The 21,376-nt window shown below is 38.2% G+C and overlaps 1 protein-coding gene across 3 annotated transcripts in view; it reads left to right on the top strand.

Moving 5' to 3' along the window:
* Positions 1-13,952, top strand: part of MYH10 (myosin heavy chain 10) — a 214,991-nt gene extending 201,039 nt beyond the window's left edge. For all 3 annotated transcript variants that reach the window (XM_074225583.1, XM_074225584.1, XM_074225582.1), the window contains 4 exons: positions 58-266; positions 2,262-2,370; positions 7,851-8,023; positions 12,316-13,952. In XM_074225583.1, the coding sequence (XP_074081684.1) occupies positions 58-266; positions 2,262-2,370; positions 7,851-8,023; positions 12,316-12,460 (636 nt within the window). In that variant the 3' untranslated portion in view covers positions 12,461-13,952. The remainder of the gene's footprint in view (positions 1-57; positions 267-2,261; positions 2,371-7,850; positions 8,024-12,315) is intronic.
* Positions 13,953-21,376: the final 7,424 nt, after the last annotated feature.

Genomic DNA, 21,376 nt, shown 5'->3' with positions numbered 1-21,376 from the left:
ATGAGGTGAAAGAATTCTCCTGAGGTAACATCAGTGGCTCTTCTTCCCCTTCTGCAGGTGGACACTCTCAATTCCGAGCTGGCTGGAGAGCGCAGCGCTGCCCAGAAAAGTGAGAGTGCCCGTCAGCAGCTTGAGAGACAGAACAAAGAGCTGAAGGCCAAGCTGCAGGAGCTGGAAGGGTCTGTGAAATCCAAATTCAAGGCTACCATTTCTGCTTTGGAAGCAAAGATTGGGCAGATGGAAGAACAGCTCGAACAAGAAGCCAAGTAAGAATCCCGGTTTAAATGTAACTTCACTTTTTCAACCAATTCATTGGTAATAAGTAGTCACAGTTTGAACCAAACTGATTTTTGGATGGTTTTCTGGATCCATTAAACTTCTATTCCTATCTAGACTTCTAATTTCTTAAATGTGTATTTATATATTAAATATTTATGTTCTTCAGTTTTCTAGAATGGAAGATTTTAGTTTAGAAAATACCTTTCTTTTCCTTGAGGCATCGTCAAAAATATTTTCTCTCCAAATATAGATTGAAAGAGGAACCTGGAAAGATTTTCTAGTGCAACTTGCTCATATTACATGAGGTGTCTAATTAAAATCACAAGAAAATGACCTTAATTAGGAAAAACTGAGTTATCCCAGTGCATATATTTAATGACTAGCAGAACATAAGTCTCAAATCCAGGATTCCTGTATTTATTATGTTATTGTTAAAAAACAAACCTCTAGATGTAAAAAAAAAAAAAATGTGATTTTTCTTCCCCCTCCCCAAATTTTTGCAAAGATTAAAGTTGGAAGTCAGCTTTCTCCCTTAATAACCCTCTCACCCCCATTTACTGATATGGGAACAGAGGCCTGTAGAGGTAAACTGACTTAATCAAGTCTAAACAGTACTGAAGCCTGGCTTACATCTCTCAGATATCATGAAGAAAATCCAATATAAGCCTTAAAAATGGTATAAAAAATTTATAAAAATTTTGTCTTTATTATTTCTACTATATCGTGTTATTCCACAAAACAAAAGAAAATTAAAATTACCGTGACATCATGGATTTCAGGGTGAAAACATATTTAAAAACAAGATCCTACAACATTAGACATCAATGGAAGTGGGCCCTTCCAGAATAACTCATTCAGGAAACTTTTCTTACCTTAAACTTAAATTTGCCTATTTTCACCCTTTACCCATTGTTTCTAGTCCTGCTGTCAGGAGCCAAGCAGAGGAAGTCTAACCTCTCTTCCATACAGCAGAATTCACATACTTGAAGTTAGCTCATATTTTCTCTAAGTCTTCTCATCTCCAGGTTCCCCAGCCCTGCCTCCTTCATTAAAGGTTCCCTGGGCATGATGTAGAAAGATCTTACAGTCTCTGACTGCCCTCTTCTAGATGATTTCCAGGTCTTCAAATGGCCTTCCTAAAATGTGGTAACCAGAATGTTTTATAAGTCCTCCAGATGTTGTCCAGCTAGGGCACAGTACAAGAATCTCCCTGCAAAGTCTCAGACACTTTCTTCTCTTAATGTACTCTAAGGTTGCATGAGCAATTCATTAAAGATCCTATAATTTTCAGATAAACTGCTTTCTAGCCATACCTTCCATATGTATTTGTGAGGTTGATTTTTTTCTTTTAACCCAAGCAAGCAACTTAAAATTTTATTAGGGATAAAATGCACTATCATGGGATTTAGAAAGGGAAAGGGAACAAGTGTTTCTTTTAGAATTTTTTGTGTGCCAGCTTTGCAAATATTTATTTTGGTCCTCACAACAGGTAGACTAACCAGTGAGTGCGGATCACTCAGCAAGGAAATATCTTTTTTTAGGTTTTTGCAAGGCAGTGGGGTTAAGTGGCTTGCCCAAGACCACACAGCTAGCTAGGTAATTATTAAGTGTCTGAGGATGGATTTGAACTCAGGTACTCCCAATTCCAAGGTGGGTGCTCTATCCACTGCACCACCTAGCCGCCCCAAGGAAATATCTTAGTAGAATTCACACCCAAGTCTCTAGCCTTTTGTTTGCTGTGCTTGATGAAAATGCTGTTCTTTTACTAATTTTTTGGCATAACTCTGGTGATTAGGAAGAACCAAGAAAGATTTATCTAAATAGATGGTTTCTGATATGTTCTTCATGTGGAATGCATTGAAAGGTTTCTCTGAACTATATATAACTGGACCTAGATCTCAGTTGAGGGAGTATTAAAAAAACTCTTCCTCAGAAATCCTACTTCTGTAATTTCATCATGGACATGTGTGTTATTTTCACAGGGAGCGTGCAGCAGCCAACAAGCTTGTTCGTCGTACAGAGAAGAAGCTAAAAGAGATTTTCATGCAGGTAGAAGATGAACGTCGACATGCAGATCAGTACAAAGAACAGGTAAGTTAAGGACGTATTCTAGGACAGAGAATGTTTTTGAAGTTGTTCCCTTGATTGATGTATCATTATTCATATTGAAAGTCACTGACAAAGCTTCTCTGAGGTACCACCTCACACCTCTCAGACTGGCCAATATGACCAGGAAGGATGATGATCATTGTTGGAAGGGTTGTGGGAAGTCTGGGACACTATTACACTGTTGGTGGAGCTGTGAACTCATCCAACCCTTCTGGAGAGCTATTTGGAACTATGCCCAAAGGGCAACAAAAATGTGCATACCCTTTGACCCAGCGATACCACTACTGGGTCTATACCCTGAAGAGATGATGAAAAAGGGTAAAAACATCACTTGAACAAAAATATTTATAGCAGCCCTGTTTGTGGTGGCAAAGAATTGGAAATCCAGTGAATGTCCTTCAGTTGGGGAATGGCTTAGCAAACTGTGATATATGTATGCCATGGAACACTATTGTTCTATTAGAAACCAGGAGGGACTGGATTTCAGGGAAGCCTGGAGGGATTTGCATGAACTGATTCTGAGTGAGATGAGCAGAACCAGAAAAACACTGTACACCCTAACAGCAACATGGGGGTTGTATCCAGATAAGGAGCTGTGGAGTTTGAACAAAGTGCAAGGACTATTCCCTTTAATTTAGAAAAAAACAGATATTTTATTGTCTGATCTTGTTACCTCTTAGACTTCTCTAAGGATATGATTTCTCTCTCATCACACCCAATTTGGATCAAGGTACATCATGGAAACAAAGTAAAGACTGACAGAGTGCTTTCCATGGGGGGGGGGAGCAAGATTGAGGGAAAATTGTAAAACTGAAATAATATCTTTAATAAAAGTAAATTTAAAAAAGAAAGAAAGAAAGTCACTGACATAGGGGCGGCTATGTGGTTCAGTGGATTAGAGCACCGGCCCTGGAGTCAGGGGTACCTGAGTTCAAATCCAGCCTCAGACACTTAATAATTACCTAGCTGTGTGACCTTGGGCAAGCCACTTAACCCCATTGCCTTGCAAAAACCTTTTTAAAAAAAAGTCACTGACATAAAAAAAAGGATGTTGGTTCACTCACGTGGATATTGTCCACTTTTTATGTCACCTCCCTATCAGATATAAAAAGGTGACGATTCATTCATTGTCTACCCCTAAATTGGAGTGTAATAATTTCCTTTCTTCTCTCACCACCTCTTTTATTATTACTTTAAGCTTCTAGAGGGTGGGGATGACAGGCATCTCCTCCATTTCTTTTGTATAACAGCAGCATATAAATGTCAGCTCATGCTGCCATTCCCTCCATGGTGATGGAAAGTGACTCCTTGTCAGCAGAGTGCAAATGTTGGGAATTCTCTTCTAACTGAAAGCTTTGAAAATACAGGACCAGTGACAAACTGGAGCCCTTGAATTCAAGGACCAATTCCAGCTCAGTTGAGAATCTCATCACAAATTGAGCTATAGGGAAACAAAGCCCACTTGTTACAGAGATTGTAATCGGTGTTGGTGTGGGAAATTCCCCGGTTCCCCATTTGAAGAAAAATCATGCAATTGTTACACTCAGGCCTACTATGTGGAAATGTTTTCCTTTTGGTGAAAATCCACATGAAGAATTGAAGTTTATTTATATAAAACTGAGGTATACAAAGTATTTTTCCTCCAAGGTCCTTAATGACCATCTAAGATCCTAATTGAAACAATGAGCAAGAGGTGGCAAAGCAACTAAAAACCATGCTTCTCAGTGTTTCATCACAGTTAATACAGGTGTACTCATGAGCCCTTTTTTTCTTTCTTAATTTAATTTATTTATTTTGAATTGTACAATTTTTCCCCTAATCTCACTTCTCTCCCTCTACACCACAGAAGGCAGCCTGTTAGTCTTTACATTGATTCCATGGTATACATTGATCTAAGTTGTATGTGATGAGAGAGAAATCATAGCCTTAAGGGGAAAAAATAAAATATAAGAGATAGCAAAATTATATAAGATAGTTGTTTTTTTTTTAATTAAAGGTAGTAGTCTTGTTTTTTGTTCAAACTCCACAATTCTTTCTCTGAGTACAGATGGTATTCTCCATCACAGATAGCCCAAAATTGTCCCTGATTTTTGCACTGATAGAATGAGCTGATTGATTATCAACCCCATGTTGCTGTTATGGCGTACAATGTTCTGGTTCTGCTCATCTCGCTCGGCATCAATTCATGCAAATCCTTCCAGGCTTCCCTGAATTCCCATCCCTCCTGGTTTCTAATAGAGCAATAGTATTCCATAACATACATATACCATAATTTGTTCAGCCATTCCCAATTGATGGGTATTCACTCAATTTCCAATTCTTTAAAACTACAAACAGAGCTGCTATGAATATTTTTGTACAAGTGATGTTTTCACCCTTTTTTCATAATCTCCTCAGGTCATAGACCCAGTAGTGGTATTGCTGGATCAAAGTGTATGCACATTTTTCTTGCCCTTTGGACATAATTCCAAATTCATGAGCCCTTTTTTTTTTTAATGATTTCAAGGAGTGTCCTGATAGAAAATTCTTAACAATCCTTTAGCCTAATGGAAACTCCCTTTACTTTGTTGACTTTTTCAAATCTTCAGATATAATGAGGAATTTTGCTCACCAGGGATTTGAACAGAAGGTTTTAGGTTAGGGGAAAGGGTTAGGAGCTGACTTCCTCCCCCTCACACACTCACCAGGAAAGACTTCATTACCTTTCTCTCTTTTATTGCCCTTCCAGTAGGGTTAGGGAACATCTGGACCACAGGTCATTTGATCTGATGCTGCCACAGCAATTGAAGGCAGGACTCAAAATCTAGGAGCATTTTAGGGATGAATTCATGAATGTTTGACCAGATATAGTAGATGTTCCACCCTTGCTCTAGAAAGTTAACAAGAGCCTTCCTGAAAATGACTTCTGCTCATCCCAGTCATATCTTTTCAGTCTGGTTTCATTACTATGTTTCTAAGAATTTCCAGAATATCTGATAGATCTTGTGAGGGATTCTGGCTTCAAAAGGCTCTGAAATTAGAACTTAGGAGCATCCATCTCTCTGTTTTTCCCTCTGATCAGCCAGAGGAAGGACATAAAAGTATTTATTAAGCATACTATATGCTAGGTATTGTATTAAATACTGGAGACACAAAGAAAAGACAGAAACAACCCTTCCTTCAAGGCACTTAAATTGTAATGTAAGTTGGCATGTTCATAAACTGGCTCTGGAAAGCTGAGCAAGTTGGGGACCACCAAGAGACACCTCCAGTAGGAGATGAACCTCAAAGGAAGCCACAGAATCTGAGATGTCGATCTCTCTGGATTGTTAAAAAAAAAAAAAAAAAAAAAAAGCTCTTGTCCTTTCTTAGCTCCTCTTTGTTGCACTCTGCAAGAGGTACAAGGGAAAGGACAACAAGTAAACTTTTGACTGGGGACTCACCACTCAGAGCTTTCTAAGTCTCTCAGGCATAGCTGAAATGCTTTGTGTGCTGCCATTGGCTTTATCTAATGTTTAAGTCATTATCCCATCAAATGGGCTGAGAAATTTCTTCAGCCTTGTTCTCCGGAAATATTTTAACACCTAATGTTCAAGGATAAAAACATATTATCTAGCCAGATAAAAGTAGGTCTCAGATTCTCTCCTGTCTTGATTTTTCCATTCTTTCATTGCACTATTATTAATACTTTATAGACTACTAGCACTTTATGCTCTATCATTTATAGAGAAAATACTTAACTGTATCACTTTTCAGTAAAACAATTCCCCAGTTCTTCATTTAGAATATTTACTTCTGTTCTTTTTTCCTCTACCTGGCATCCATTACTAAAGTAGGATTTTTTTTAAGAACCTTTGAAGCATTTGGATTTATTTTATAAATCGTAGATAAATTTAATATTAAATATTAAGTAGGGATTTGCAAAGAGAAGACCCATCAAGTGAACACAATTCCCATTGTCTCATTTTCAATTTTTGTCTTTAAGATAGTCTCTGGGGTTTTTTCTCCAACAAAAAACAAGTCTAGATTTGAACCAAAACTTGATGGAAGGCAAGGAAGCAAAGAGATGGACATGAGGAGGGAAATCATTGCAGAGATAGGGGACAACTAAGATACAGATATATTATGTTGGAGGTACAGCAAGGAGTCAATGTCACTAGATCACCAAGTACATGGAAGACAGCTAAGTACCTAGGAAGACAGAATTAGATCAGGAGGAGTCAGTTATGAAGGTCTTTAAGTCAAGTATAGGTTTTTATTCTTGTTTCTGGAAGCAATAGGGAGCCACTGAAAATGATTGCATACCTACATTTTAGAAAAGTTAATTTGACAGCTGAGTGAAGGAAGAAGAACAAACCAACAGGCTACTGCAACAGTCCAGCATGGGATCATGTGGACTTACACTGGGGTATTGATCATGTTTCAGGAGGTTTATACAAAAGATGTCAGGAAAGTCAGAAACAAGCCTTGGCAACGGATTGGATGGATGGGGGAAGAGGGAAGTCAGAGAAGGAAGCACTGAGGGTGACAACCCTAGGTTATAAGCCAGAGTGACTAATAGAGAAGTTAGGAAAAGGAAAGGGTTTGGGGGAAAGATGAGAAGTTCTGTTTTGAACCAATGTGTCATTTCTTCACAATTCTTCAGTTTATTAAGCTATTATCACAGTATCAGTAATAATAATGAAGGGAGGACTCTTAAAAATTAGAAGAAACCTAAGGTTTTCTTAAACTTAAGAGGGCAACTAGAAAAGGATTTAATTTAAAAAGGTGATAACCACAGTAATGTAAAGGAAAACAAAATGAATCAATATAGTGACCAATCTTGACTTGAGAACTAATGATGAAAAAAAATCTTACTTCGCTTCATTTCAGAAGAAAAGCAAGGCACAAACTGTTGTTAGACCTGGTCAATGGATTCATATATTCTGCCCACCCAAGCTTTTCTTATAAGATTGTGTTGAAAATGATGTTAAGCCAAAAAAATAAAGCTCCAGTGAGGTGATCCTCTTCAGCAATTCTGAACTAGAAGATACTAAATCAGTTTTTTATCTCGCATCAGATCTCTTTTCAGTTTCCATTTCTTCAAAGCAATGAATGCCATGATTCTTATGACCTGGTATAAATGGTCAAATTCTAGCTCTCTTCTCCCTTCTCTGTGGCCTTTGATGGCAGTAAGAACAATAACAATAATAATAATAATTTGGCACTATAAATTATTGTCAATCTAGCCCTTTCACAATCACTGACTGATTTGTGCCTCATAGCAACCTGAGATAAGTAGAACAGGAACAGTAACTTTGAAGCTTTGCTTCTTTCTTCTCTTTATCTGTTGCTCTTAAGACATGTCTGTAGTCTCCTAGCCTATGTTCCCCAAGCTGACAATTCAAGTCCAAGATGAGGCTGAATATGAGAGAGGGTCACTTTTTCACTACTCCCACTTAGGGATTTAAAGTTAACCACTTGTGATGAATTTTCTTTATCAGATGGAGAAGGCCAATGCCAGAATGAAGCAGCTCAAACGTCAGCTGGAGGAAGCTGAAGAAGAGGCCACTCGTGCCAATGCCTCACGGCGCAAACTCCAGCGTGAACTAGATGATGCCATAGAAGCCAATGAAGGCCTGAGCCGCGAAGTCAGCACTCTGAAAAACAGACTGAGGTCAGTACATTATTTTGGATTTTAGCAGGAGTGTAAAGTCAGGTGGCTCTTCTCAAACTCAGGCTTAATGTTGAGGGCTGCCATCTTGTGTAGGGAGTGCGCATCCCATACATTGTACCACATGAAAGCTTCTGAAAGCTCTGGCAATATCTCAACATTAAAAATATTTAAAGGGAACACAAACTAGAGCCTTTGCAAAAAGATCAGACTTAAGATATTCATCTAAAAGTGTTTATGTTAAATTTCATAAATGTGAAATGGGTAGACCACTGTCCTGCCAAGTTATGGCACTCAGATGCCTTATCACATGCAGGATCTGGGGGCAACAGTTGTTCCTGGTGCGTTGCTGCTCTTCATTCTGGGTACTGGCAGGAAGTACTTGCCTCTGTTTGTTTTGATATCATCAACCAGAGATATAAATGAAAAATTGACGTCATTGTCCAGAGATTTTATTATATCTGAGATCATATATCATAGATTGGAGTAGGATTATATATTAGAAATGCCTGATCACTGTATAGGATTTCTTTCCAAGCACCCTGCTTGTTCTTCTCTTTATAAGCAGGATTTGATAAAACAGATTTCTACAAAATTAGATACTCCCTTGTTATTTTAATAAGTATAAACTTTATATAGCACTTTATAATTATAAATTCCTATTATCTAATTTGATCATTGGCAACAGCTATTATGGGTAGGCAGGACAATTTTTTTTGTTTTGTTTTGTAAGGCAATTGGGGTTGTGACTTGCCCAAAGTCACATAGCAAGGTAATTAATTATTTGAATTCAGGTTCTCCTGACTCTGGGGCTGGTGCTTTTTCCACTGCATCACCTAGCTGCTCCAGTGTCTTAGGCAGGACAATTCTTATCCAAAGTTACACAGTTAGTAAGAGACTTGAAGCTTTTTGATGTTCAGTTAACCTTTTTTCTTTGCCCTCAAAGAAGGTAGTTCCAAATCATTATTAGTTGAACAACCCTATTTCAACTTCAAAAATCTCTCAGCCCTTGTATGGTATTTTTTTTTATAAAATTACCCTATTATTTCAGTGTTATTGTATTTTTTAAATTTCTACCTGTCATTTTTTTGTAAGGTTTTGAATTTTACAATTCTTCCATAGTCTTTACATTGTTTCCATGCTACACATTGATCAAAATTGAATGTATTATAAAAGTAAACATAACCTTCCCCAAGAAGATGAGAAACCTCAAGAATAGTGAGAGAGAGAGAGAGAGAGAGAGAGAGAGAGAGAGAGAGAGAGAAGAATCTACTTCAGTCTGTGTTCAAATTCCAACAGTTCTGTCTCTGGGGTGAATTGCTTTCTTTATCATAAGTCCACCAGAGAAGTTGCTTCAATATTTTTCCCACAGTTGCTATTACTAGCTGTACCTTCACTCTATTCCTCACCACTCTCATTTATTCTATTCTCTCTCTCTCTCTCTCTCTCTCTCTCTCTCTCTCTCTCTCTCTCTCTCTCTCTCTCTCTCCTTTCATCCTGGCCCTATCCAAAAGTGTGTTGTATCTGAGTACCCTCTCCCTCAATTTTCCCTCTCCTCTATCACCTATTCCCCCCTTCCTTCCTCCCATTCCCCCTTATCCCATCCCTTTCTTCTCATTTTTCTCTAAAGTAAGATAGATTTCCTCACCCTATTAAGTGTACATGTTATTTCCCCTCTGAACCATTTCTGATGAGAATGAAAAGCTCACTCATTCCCCCTTGCCTTCCCCCTTTCCACTCTATTGAAAAAGCTTTTTCTTGACTCTTAATGTGAAATTTCTTAGCTTCTTCTTCATATCCTTTCCCTTCCTCCCAGTACTTTCCTTTATCATCTATTGACTCCATCTTTTTACTATATTATACCATTTTATTCCACTCCTTCCTATTTCTTGTCTATATATATGCTCCTTCTAACATCTCTTATAAATGAGAAAGTTCAAATGAGTTATCAGCATCTTCTTCCCATGCAGGAAAACAAACAGTTCAATGTCATCAAGTTCCTCATAATTAGTCCTTCTCTTCCATCCCCTCTATGGTTCGCCAGAGTCCTATACTTGGAGATCAAACTTTCTGTTCAGCTCTGGTCATCTCAATAGGAAAGTTTGAAAGTCTCCTGTTTAATTGAAAATCCATCTTTTCCCCTGAAAGACGATGTTCAGTTTTGCTGGATAGTTGATTCTTGGTTGTAAACCAAGATCTTTTTCATTCCGGAATATCATATTCCAATCCCTACAAGCCCTTAATGTAGATGCTGCGTAATCCTGACTATGGAGCCTCAGTAGTTGAATTGACGGCTTTTAGAATTCTCTCTTTGATTTGGGAGTTTTGGAATTTGGCTATAATATTCCTGTAAGTTTTTCTTTTGGGATCTCTTTCAGGAGGTGATTGGTGAATTGTCTCGATTTCTATTTTACCCTCTGCTTCTATGATCTCAGGGCAATTTTGCTGTATTATTTCTTGAAAAATGAAGTCTAGGCTCTTTTCCTGATTGTGGCTTTAAGATAGCCCAATTATTTTTAAATTATTTCTCCTGGATCTGTTTTCGAGGTCAGTTGTTTTTCCAATGTTTTTCTAATTTTTTGGTTTTTTTCTTCCTGATTTCTTGCAAAGTCATCAGCTTCCTTTAGTTCCATTCTACATTTGAAGGAGTTATTTTCTTCAGAGAGCTTTTTTATCTCCTTTTCCAGCTGGCCAATTCTACTTTTTTAAGGCATTCTTCTACTCATTTTCCTTTTGTTTTGCTTTTTCCATTAGGCCTAAATTGGTTTTTAACATATTACTTTCTTCATTTTTTTTTTTGTATTTCTTTCACCAAAGCTGTTGATTTGGTTTTCATGATTTTTCTGCATCACTCTCATTTCTCCTTCCAGTTTTACCTCCGTCTCCCTTAATTGCAAGTCTTTTTTGAGCTCATCCATAATTTGAGCCCATGTTTACTCATTTCCTCAACCCAAGATTAATTTGCAGCACTTCCAAGGCTTTGGGGGAGGGTCACCCCACTGGGACCTTTATTCCTCCAAGGTCTTATGCTCTCTTGACTGTGCTTTGATATATAGATGACTACCTCACTTCCCTCTGCCCTGAAGCTGTCAGCAAGGGTCCTACTTGACTATCTTAGTATGGAAGCCCATGCTGCAACCTGGATCCAATTGTAGGCAAACAGCAGAGTCCTATCCAAGGGACAGCAGAGAAATTTCTACAATCTTCCCTGACTCCCCCTTATCATCTGTGGGCTTTGTTCTGAGGGTGCAGGCTGCTTTCTTTAGATTCTCGCTGCACCTGCAGCCAGTGCTCCCTCACTCCACACTCATTCTGGTATAATGGAATTCTTTCCCCACTGCTTCAAGCTGTTCCAGAGTCCACACCTTTCCCACAAAACTTCTAAGTTATCTTGGACTGGGAAAATGTATCACTCAGTCTGTCTGTGGGTTCTGCCCCTCTAAATTTTGGCTAGTCAAAATTTGTTGAATTTTGGAGTTTTGGGGAAAGATGTTCCCAAGAAATGCTTCCTTCATGCTGCCATCTTGACTCCACCCCAACCCCTTCTGTGAGATGATATTGATGGTTTTATTAAATCATTTCAGTCTTGTCCAACTTTTCATACCATAGGGTTTTCTCAGAAAAAATATTGAGAGTGTTTTGCCATTTTTCTCTCCAGTTCATTTTACACATGAGGAAATGTAGGCAAACAAGGTTAAGTGACTTATCCAGGTTCACACAGCTAGGAATAACTGAATTCAAGAAGATGAGTCTTGGGGCAGCTAGGTGGCACAGTGAATAGAGCACCGGCCCTGGAGTCAGGAGTACCTGAGTTCAAATCCGGCCTCAGACACTTAAATTACCTAGCTGTGTGGCCTTGGGCAAGTCACTTAACCCCATTGCCTTGCAAAAAGAAAATAAAAGTCTTTTTTGTGTACATAACCTAAATTTTAGACTATTTGACCTGTTTCGCCCCCGACCTGTGACACACACACACACACACACCCACCCACCCCCCCCCCCCACACACACACACACACACGACTATTGCCACTTTTTTGTTAGTTGGTGCTATACCTTTATATACTTTATTTGGTCATTCTGTCCCAGGTTGTGGACCCAATATAAGAACATTTCTCTCATGGAAACAATTTTTTATGAATTGCTTCTGTGGAGGTTGGGAATGGATAGATAAAGAATGAAACCCTAAGCCAACAAATAATAAGTTCAAGTGCTCTGAAGACATGAAATCCAGGGGGCCCAGCCTTAGCTTGTCAACATTCCTAGACTAATGGCTCTTTCTGTTCCCCTTCTAGGAGGGGAGGCCCCATCACTTTCTCTTCCAGTCGATCCAGCAGGCGCCAGTTACATATTGAGGGAGCGTCCCTTGAACTCTCAGATGATGACACAGAGAGCAAAACCAGTGATGTCAATGAGATGCCTCCTGCACCAGTGGAATAGAGAGAAAGGGTCAGAAGCCAGCTTCGATACTGTGGGGTGAACAAGGACTTCCCTGACCAACCAGTCTGCCTTGTGGCCACTAATCAGCAGAGGAAATGGGCAAATTATAAGGTTATTTACTGAAAGGTCAACTGTGTCTTAAGGCTCTCTAGCCTCCCCATAATATACCCTGCTTCAAATATAGGTACAAATGCTCTTTTTATATATATATATATATATATTTACATATATATATTAAACAGGATTATCTGTTCAATGCATCTATTTTCCAAATATTCTTTGGAAGACCATTTCATAAAGTGCTGTCTGAAGAGATTTTTTTTTTTTAAGGAAACCTCAGACTCTTCATTCCCAGATACTTTGGGGGCAGACCCATGGTTGTTATTATGCATGCTTTCTGTTGTACAGACACTTAACTTAGCTTCTCCTTATGTTCATGTGGCCCTTGGCTTCTCAGCTATATCAAGTCCCTAAGAACATTGTGAAGACCAAACTGCACCTGTATCTCTCATTTTATTCTCATATTGTGATCACTATATCATTGAGCAAACTGTGAAAAGGGCTTTGGAAGTACTAAAAGGACCAGAATGGGATGGGGAAAAGAAGCCTTCACTTTGGCTAACTTGCAGCAGCCCCTGAGGGATGGCCCAGCTGCTCTGGGTACAATACCTTGAATCAAAACATGTGCGCTCTTCTTGGTCAGATCTGAGCTATGCCCAGAACAATTAAAACTTTGCAGCTGAGTTTCCAAGTAGAAAATTAACTTATTACTGTTGTCTATTAGTGCTTCCTCTTCCTTATGAGTAAGTAGCCTCTACACTCCAGAGCAGAGATTTGTGAAAGGCCCTGCAGCTTCTGGTGCTGACCCTGAATTCCGGCCATGACTTTTGAGCCCTAAAGGGGAACGAACTTTGGTTTTTTACATCTAAGGCTTGTTCCAAGTTTGTCAGTGGTTTAGAGGTTCAGCATTGGATACCTGTTTTCCTGAATGTTAACATGCCAGTGAATATGAATCCTTTCCTTTCCCTTTTCCCTTTAAAACAGTGTTACAGTGAATATTTAGCATTCTCTTTTGGTAATAGTTAAATAATTTGACATTTACAGAAAGTGCCTTAGACACTACAGTACTAAGACAATGTTATATTATTTACCTATATAACAATTTAATGTATTAATTTTTGATTGCGCTTCATATCATGTACCTCTCTAGTGAAAGTGGTATGACAAATATTCAGTGATGATGAATCAGTGTTAATTATAAATCTATGATCTTCTGCAATGGGCTTGAGAACACGACTCATATTTTGGGTTTAAAGCTTTAACATCGGTTATGAAGGTTTTGTCATGTGGGTATGGAATCTCTCATTTGTCCTATCCCCTTTATGAATCATACTGGCTGCTGACCACCAGGCACTTGACTGCAAACATCTTTTCTTGTATCCCCATATTTCTAGACAATGATTTTTGTAAGACAATAAATTTATTATAGATATTTATGCCTGCTCTGTTTACTTGAAGGAAAAAGCATCATTGAGAATAAACAGACCTCAATAAACAAGAATGATCATATGAACATAAAATCTGCTTTCTCACCTTCTGTTCCGTAGCTTAACATTGATGGTCACTGGTGAATGTAGCTACAAGTCATCCCAGCTTTTTACCAAAATGCATTGCTCTTAAAAATTGTTAGATATGAAGAGCCATATCATTCTTTCTCCATATTTTATTATGGAAGTCCTAAAGTTCCCTTTTCCAGCAATTGATTCTTATGCTAGAGTAGACAGATTATAGCTCCTGTTTATGTAACAAAGAACAGTTAAAAACCGCTTTTATCTCCCATCTTTTAGATAAGGAAAAAGGAGGTTCCAGTATCTTGATTCCTATCCTAGGCTTCTTTCCATCACATGACTTTTTTATAAATTCAGAATGTTCTGTGGACATAGTTTCATTGAACTGCACTGTTCTTGCTGAATCCTAGTCTCTGAATTCCTCAGTTTCCATCTGAGGTTCCAGGAAAGTAGAGAAAGAAAAGATTCATAAACAATGCTGTCACAGCACCTTGGCCATGATATAGGCAGTGTTATTTTCAGCCAAATCTTCTCCAGAGGAGCGGTACTGCTTCTTGAGTGATTTCCTTGTCAAGGAGAACATGAAGATGCCAGCTAGTTTTCTTTCAGTGGTTTCCTGGACAATATGATTTAGGGATAAGAATAGGGTGAGAAACCAAAATGGAAAATAGGGAATTGGTTTATTATTGTCAGAAGATTCAACTTTAGTAAATCATATATTGAGAAGTTGGTGCTTTGTTAAGGAATGTTTATAATATAATATAAGCTATTAATACAAAGTTAAGGATACTTTAGTAAAATTGACCAAACATTCTCTTTTGGTTAATAGTTGAACAACTTGACACTTTAGAAGGTGCCTCAGACACTACAATACTTTAAGATAATGTTGTTATTTACTTTTTACATCATGTGTCTCTATGAAAGTGACATGAATCATCATTATAAATCCTTGATAGTCTGCAATGGATTTGAAAAAATTAGATTTTGGATCTCTGACCTTCTTGGCTAGTCCTAAGTAATCTCATTTGTATATCTTTCTAATTCAGATCAGTGAGCAGAGTCCACCATGCCAAACTGTTTTCTCAGACACAGCCACTGTTGGACATGTTCTAATTATTTTTAACTTAATTTTTTAAATTAACAAACATTTATTTTTCCCCCAGCTAGGGCCATTAGAAAGGGGGGAGGGGCTTGAAACAAATATTCATAAACAAGCAAAACTTTTCTGAATTTCAAGTGCCATAATTTGGATAGATGATGGGCTTCCTTCTCTCTTAGCTGCCCAACTGTATTTTGGCCTAGACTCCCAAAGACTTGGGAGAAAGTCTTTGTTCTTCAAGAACATCTGTTTTCCTTAGAAAAAGCTTAAAACTTGCAGGAAAAAAAATTTTTTTTAAAGGATCTACTATAATAAGTAGCCCAGGAAAATTCCTACATTAGATACAGGTTAATGCTTTGTGGTGTGAAGTTTATATTTTCATCCTGTTCATAGTCTACATTAATTTCTAAAAGGAAAGGAGATTTCTATAGGAGGAAACCTAGAACGTGACCATTACATGGAGTCATACAAATTTTAAGAATTTGATGAAAGCTCTTAGAGTAAAACCCAGACAAATAATGGGGAGGGCCTTAGGCTAGGAATAAGATCCTCCCACCCAGCAAAACTATGGCAGTTAAGTCAGAACTCACAGGAATGTGAGGATTTTCCCCTTCAACAATTAGGTTTATTAGAACAGTCTTTGCAGAAGACATAACTCTCCAAGATTTCCAGTAAATTCAAACCAAAGGAAATGGCAAGAATAATAGGAGTATAAAACTGAGTGTGCATCCCAGGACACAGCTTTTCTGGGTAAAGAAAGGGCCTCCTTGAGCAGCCTACAAAGCTCACAGCTGCTAAGTATATTCATGAACCCCTTGTCAGAATACAAAGGAAGTCAATTATATTGAAATGAAGTTTTCAAAATAAATTTATTTAAAAAGACTTTGCCTATTAATGAATAATAGCCAGGTCACCTATTAGAAATAGAGCCCCCAAGAATTATTTTGTTTTATACAAATTTTTTTACAAATCTTTCCATCCTTGTGATTACATTGAGCTGATTTAAGAGAACAAGCATATAGAAGAAAAGACTAAGGACAGATTTGGGAGACATCTATGCTAATAAGAGCAAAAACATTTATTAATTGATCAGTCCTGCAGAGGAGACTGAGAATATGTGGCTGGAGGAGAACCAGGAGAAAAAAATATCCTAGGAAGGAGAGAATATGAAGGAAGAGTTAGTTCAACAGTAGAAGGTCAAAGATGAAAATTTTAAAAGACCAGTGGAGTTGTCATTTGTAAACTTTGAGAAAATAATTTTCCCTGGAATGATAGGATCCAAAGCTGGGGCTGGAAGTACTGGCAATTGAGTAGGTGGCCAGGATGGCAGCAAATATAAGAATAAATTCCTGTTTAACAGTGAAAGGAAAGAAACCAAAAAGACCGAGTTGGACAAGATGTCAGGATTGTATGAAAGGTTTCTTTAAGTATAGAAGAGATCCCTGAGCACACTTGTGGGTAACTAGGGAAAAGCCAGTAGGTCAGAGAGGAAGAAAAGGGAATAATGGAAGAGAGAGACTTCTGAAAAATACAGGAAAGGAAAAAAGATGGATGCAAAGCATTTAGCCCTAGCAAGAATGACCTCCCAGTTTAATTCTGAAATATGCAAGAGGGGAGATGAGAGATTATTTATTCAGTAAACTAGAAAGTAAAGATGATAAGAATGACTGGCTCTTAACCAGGGTTTAGATTAGGTTTAATGGAGAATATTCTTGAAGACCAAAGATTGCCATGCAACAGTGAGGGTCCATTAGAGATTAGGTAATGTGACTTTGTTTTGGAATTAGTTAACAGTTACATGACTTTTAGCAGCACGGAGCAGAGAAAAGATGCTAGAGGAGCTCCAGAGTTGAGGATCAGCTGGACAGCAGGAAAGATCTAGAATGGTAGTTATAGGACCTGGGTTTGAATCCAGCTAAGCAACCTTGGGTCACTCTCTTGAGATTCAGTTTCATAAGATGAACACATTTCCAAAAGATTTGTATGAATAGGCTGTGGAAAGATAGATATACATGCATTATTGTTAGAGCCTTGAGTTAGTCCAGTCATTTCAGAATATAAATTGGAACTATTCAAGCTTATTAATATTAATATTCTTTGTTCGTAGTAATCCCAAGTCGTGGTACAAAATGGAATAGCAAAAAGCTGATAACAATTTATGGGTCCAATAATTAGGTCATAAATAACAACAAATTGTGTCAGTGAACATAATGGAATGGTGATGTTGTACTTTAAGTAAAAATGAATGTAAGATTTCCAAAAATAATGTGGAGAAAAAACTGCAGAGAAAAAAGAACCAAAAGAACAGTGTCCACATTGGTTATAATAATGTACGTGAAGACAACAGAATTCAGGTGAAATACAAAGTCAAATATTGGTTCTAAATGAGCAGGATTAATCTATTTTCATCCTTTCTAGTAAATGCCTTTTTTTGTTTTAATTAGGTTTTGCTTAACTTTTTAAATGGTAAGCTCCCAGAGTTGTTTATTCAGAAGCAACTGATATGTCAAAAAAAGAAAAATAGAAGACCTCTCCTACTAATCTTATGGAGCAGAAGTGACCCAGAGGCTGGTGTGTGATGATAGCAGCAAGAGGCAATACCAAGAAATATAGACAGTAGAGCACACTGTGAATAATGACAAGAGGAGGATCCAGAAAATAAGGGGGAAGGAAAGAATATATCAAATCCTTCTGACCTAGGGTATCAGAACGAATGAAAACAACAGCAACCATGGATAAAAGAAGATGGGGGTGAAGAGAGTAGATCCAGGATGAAAGGGAGATTAAAGAGTCAGGGTTCAGGAGGAAACAATTTAAACAAGGCATAGAAGAACAGAGTGGGGAGGGAAAGGACCGACATCTTACTTTGGGATTTTATATTCATGGTGTTGAATAAATGTTTCAGTAAACCATCATAGACCAGTAAAGCACTGACCTCTACTCTTCCAACACAGGGATGATGAAATGGGGGTCTCCTCTATTGCAACAGCTTCACACTCCCTTGGATCAGGGGAACATGAAGGAGGAAGGGCCAAACAGGTTGATTTCACAAATGGAAGAATGTTTAGTAATGATTCTCCAAACCTCCCTTTTTACTTTAATTCTTTATCTTCCTTAATCATTCCTAATTTCTCCACAGATACATCTTTCACCTCCACAGAGCATCATCAGCTGCCAAGACGGGACAGTTTCATCCCATTTTCCAGATTTAAGTGCCTTCTCCAAATGAATCTTTGCTAAGCACTGGAGATACTAAAAGAGGCAAAAGGAATTTAAGATCTAATGGAGAAGAAAACAGGAAAATAAATACAGAGCCACAGGATAAGAGAAAGCACTATAACTGAGGGGTTGGAAAAGACTTCCAATAAAAGATGGGATGTTAGATGGGACTTAATAGGAAGCCAAAGGATAGGCCGGGAGGAGGAGGGAGAGCATTCCAGGCATGGGGAAAGCCAGAGAAAGTGTCCAGAGCCAAAAGGTTAAGCATCTTGTAGAAGGCCAGTGTCACTGGATCAAAGAACATGTATGGTATAATAATAATACTGAAAAGATAGGAGGAGGCTTGGTTATGAAAGACTTTAAATGCCAGAGTATTTTATATTTAATCCTGGAGGCAGCAGGGATCCACTAAAGCTTAGTAAGTGAGACACCAAGATAGAGTGGGCATTCCAAAGAAGAGATAATCAATTGTCAAAGACAATGAGGACTGAGAAGAGGCCACTGAATTTTGCAACTAAAAGTTTGTTGGTAATTTTGGAGAGAGTAGTTTCGGTGGAATGATAATAGAAGCCATGAAGGGGGTTAAGAAAAGAGTGGGAGGAGAAAAAGTGGAGGCACCTATTCTAGATAGCCTTTTCAAGGAGCTTAGAAAGGGCAGGATCCATACAGAATAATAATGGGGATAGAAAGACCAAGATGACCATATTTGTAATAGAAAAAGCCAGTAGGTGGGAGAAGAGATTGAAAATAGAGTGGAGATGCAGAGGATGCAATATGTTGGAGGAGATAGGATGGAATAGGATCTCTTGTACAGGTAGAGTGATATTCCTTGTAAGGAGTATAGCCACTTCATGTGAGACAGGTGAGAGAGGAGACAATGGCAGTAGGAATAGAATTACTTAGAAATGGGGTTGGAAGCTCATGGAGTATGGCTTCAACTTATTCTGTAAATTATGAGGCAAGGTTCTTAGCCAAAAGGATGGAGAGGGAGATAGGCATGGGAAATTTGAGGGAAGAAAAGGTTTGAAACAGCCTCTGGAGCAGGATAATAGGGGATAATAGGGGAGATGTGCCTACCAGCAGTCTACCTCACTGGCTTAGTGAGTGCCCAGTTCAGGTGTGAAGCAAATTTGTAATAGATCAAATCAGAACAGATGCAGGATTTTCTCCCCTTTGTATAGCAAGCAGCATGTGTGTAGGAGCAAGGGCAGTGGACAGTGGGAGTGATTGAAGGTTGTCAATCCTGTTAGAACATAATTAAGAGAAGGAAAATATCAAGTTGAATTTATTCCCTCAGGGGTCAGAATGTGGAAAAAGAAAAGAAATTAGGGGAGATGACCAGGGAGAGAATTGAGGGATCAATTCTAAGTGTGGAAATGCTGTGTGAAATACACCTCCCTGGCACCACTAACTTGACTTTTTGGAGAGGGAGATGTTTTGCAACATTTCTCATTAATTCCTGCCTCAAAGGAAGAATGAATTGTTCCAACCATTGTAAGAAAACAAAGTAAAATTATAAGATTTGTGGCCTGACCCTGGGCCAGTTTTAAACTTTTATAGTTACCATACCAAAGACTCCAGGTTTAGGCAAATGGCCATTTCTCTTATTTGTGGAAGCTTTTTAGATGGTGAAGGATTCATGGAACTGAGGTATCTGCTATCTTTCTTGTTCTGTTCTGATCCACAAGTAAATCTCTACAAGTAGGGCAAAGTAATGAAATATCTGATGATATATTAAAACCGAAGGAGTAGTCTTGCTTTGCTACTTTGACTTCATCCATACAGGTACACCCACCATCAGCACAGATTACAAGTCCTTGTCTTGTCCCGGCTAGGGAGATTCTTGACTGTATTTTACTATATTATCCCTCAGGGGAAATCCACATAATGTTCTGGGGGTTTCTTTTATTCATTTAGTATCTTAAGTTTACTGATATAAAACAGGAGCTGTCTTTCTATTGTCCATCTATTTTATTTTTGAAACATGATAAACATACCTTTTCTGACTATTGATATTCGCAGTAATATTTTTGTATTCACAGTAAAAACTTGGGCCATGAAAGCCAATAATCATGAAATTAGAAGATGAAATAATTAAAAGACAACTGTGAACATCCCAAATTTTATTTACTGACTTCCCCACCAAGCTCCCTGTGAACAGCAGGGAACTAAGAAGCACTTAGTAAATGTTTAAATGAATGAATAGTATAATAAAATTCCTGAGAATGGAAATATTAAAAGAATTGTCTTCAAAATAAGGGACATTTAAAAATAAGGCATTAAGGGCAGCTAGAGGTTCAAGGTGAATAATTTGAAGGCCATTTTCATGGACATTACAGGTCTAAAACCTATGATTTATTTTCTCATTTGACAAAACTAACAAGCTTATTTGATCCCCAACACCCACCCCTTACACTAAGAAGTATTGGAATTCAAATATAGTCTGCAGACCAGAAGTTTAATCTATCAGCTCAAAGACTCCCAGCATTTATAATGGGTTGATGAGGGAACCAAATCAACCACAGGGCAGTGTCAACCCCAATTCCTATTTAATTGCCACAGCCTTAGTCACTGTTCAACCCAAAGCCCTTTGTCAGAGGTAAAGTCTCTCTGCTACTGGCAGCAGAAAGAATCAATGAGAGATAATTTGTTCCTTTTTTGGCCCAATCCATTCTCTAATGACACCTTTCAGCATCAATGACCATAACTCACTGGACTAGAAACTGAGATTTGGAGTTGTCTCCAGCATGAGTTAAACTGCCCCTTTGTAACTGAACCAGTCTAGTTCAAAGGGACAGCCCTTGTGTTATGTTTTATAATCAAGCCATAAGCATTAATTAAGCACCTATTATATCAGGAATAGAAAACAATGAAACAAGCCCTCTCAGTGAGGAACTTGTTCCAGTGGGAGAGACAAGAACAACATACACTTAGGATAAGACTAGAAAGCTAGACTTAGCCTTGATTTCTTTGATACAGGAGTGACTTCTGGGCCCATAAAGCCTACATGACATGGCCAGGTCATGCCGC

The sequence above is a fragment of the Macrotis lagotis genome, chromosome 2, assembly GCF_037893015.1.
Source record: "Macrotis lagotis isolate mMagLag1 chromosome 2, bilby.v1.9.chrom.fasta, whole genome shotgun sequence".
Lineage (NCBI taxonomy): Eukaryota > Metazoa > Chordata > Mammalia > Peramelemorphia > Peramelidae > Macrotis > Macrotis lagotis.
Note: the sequence above shows the minus strand (reverse complement) of the source record. Positions and strands in the feature narration are given on the sequence as shown.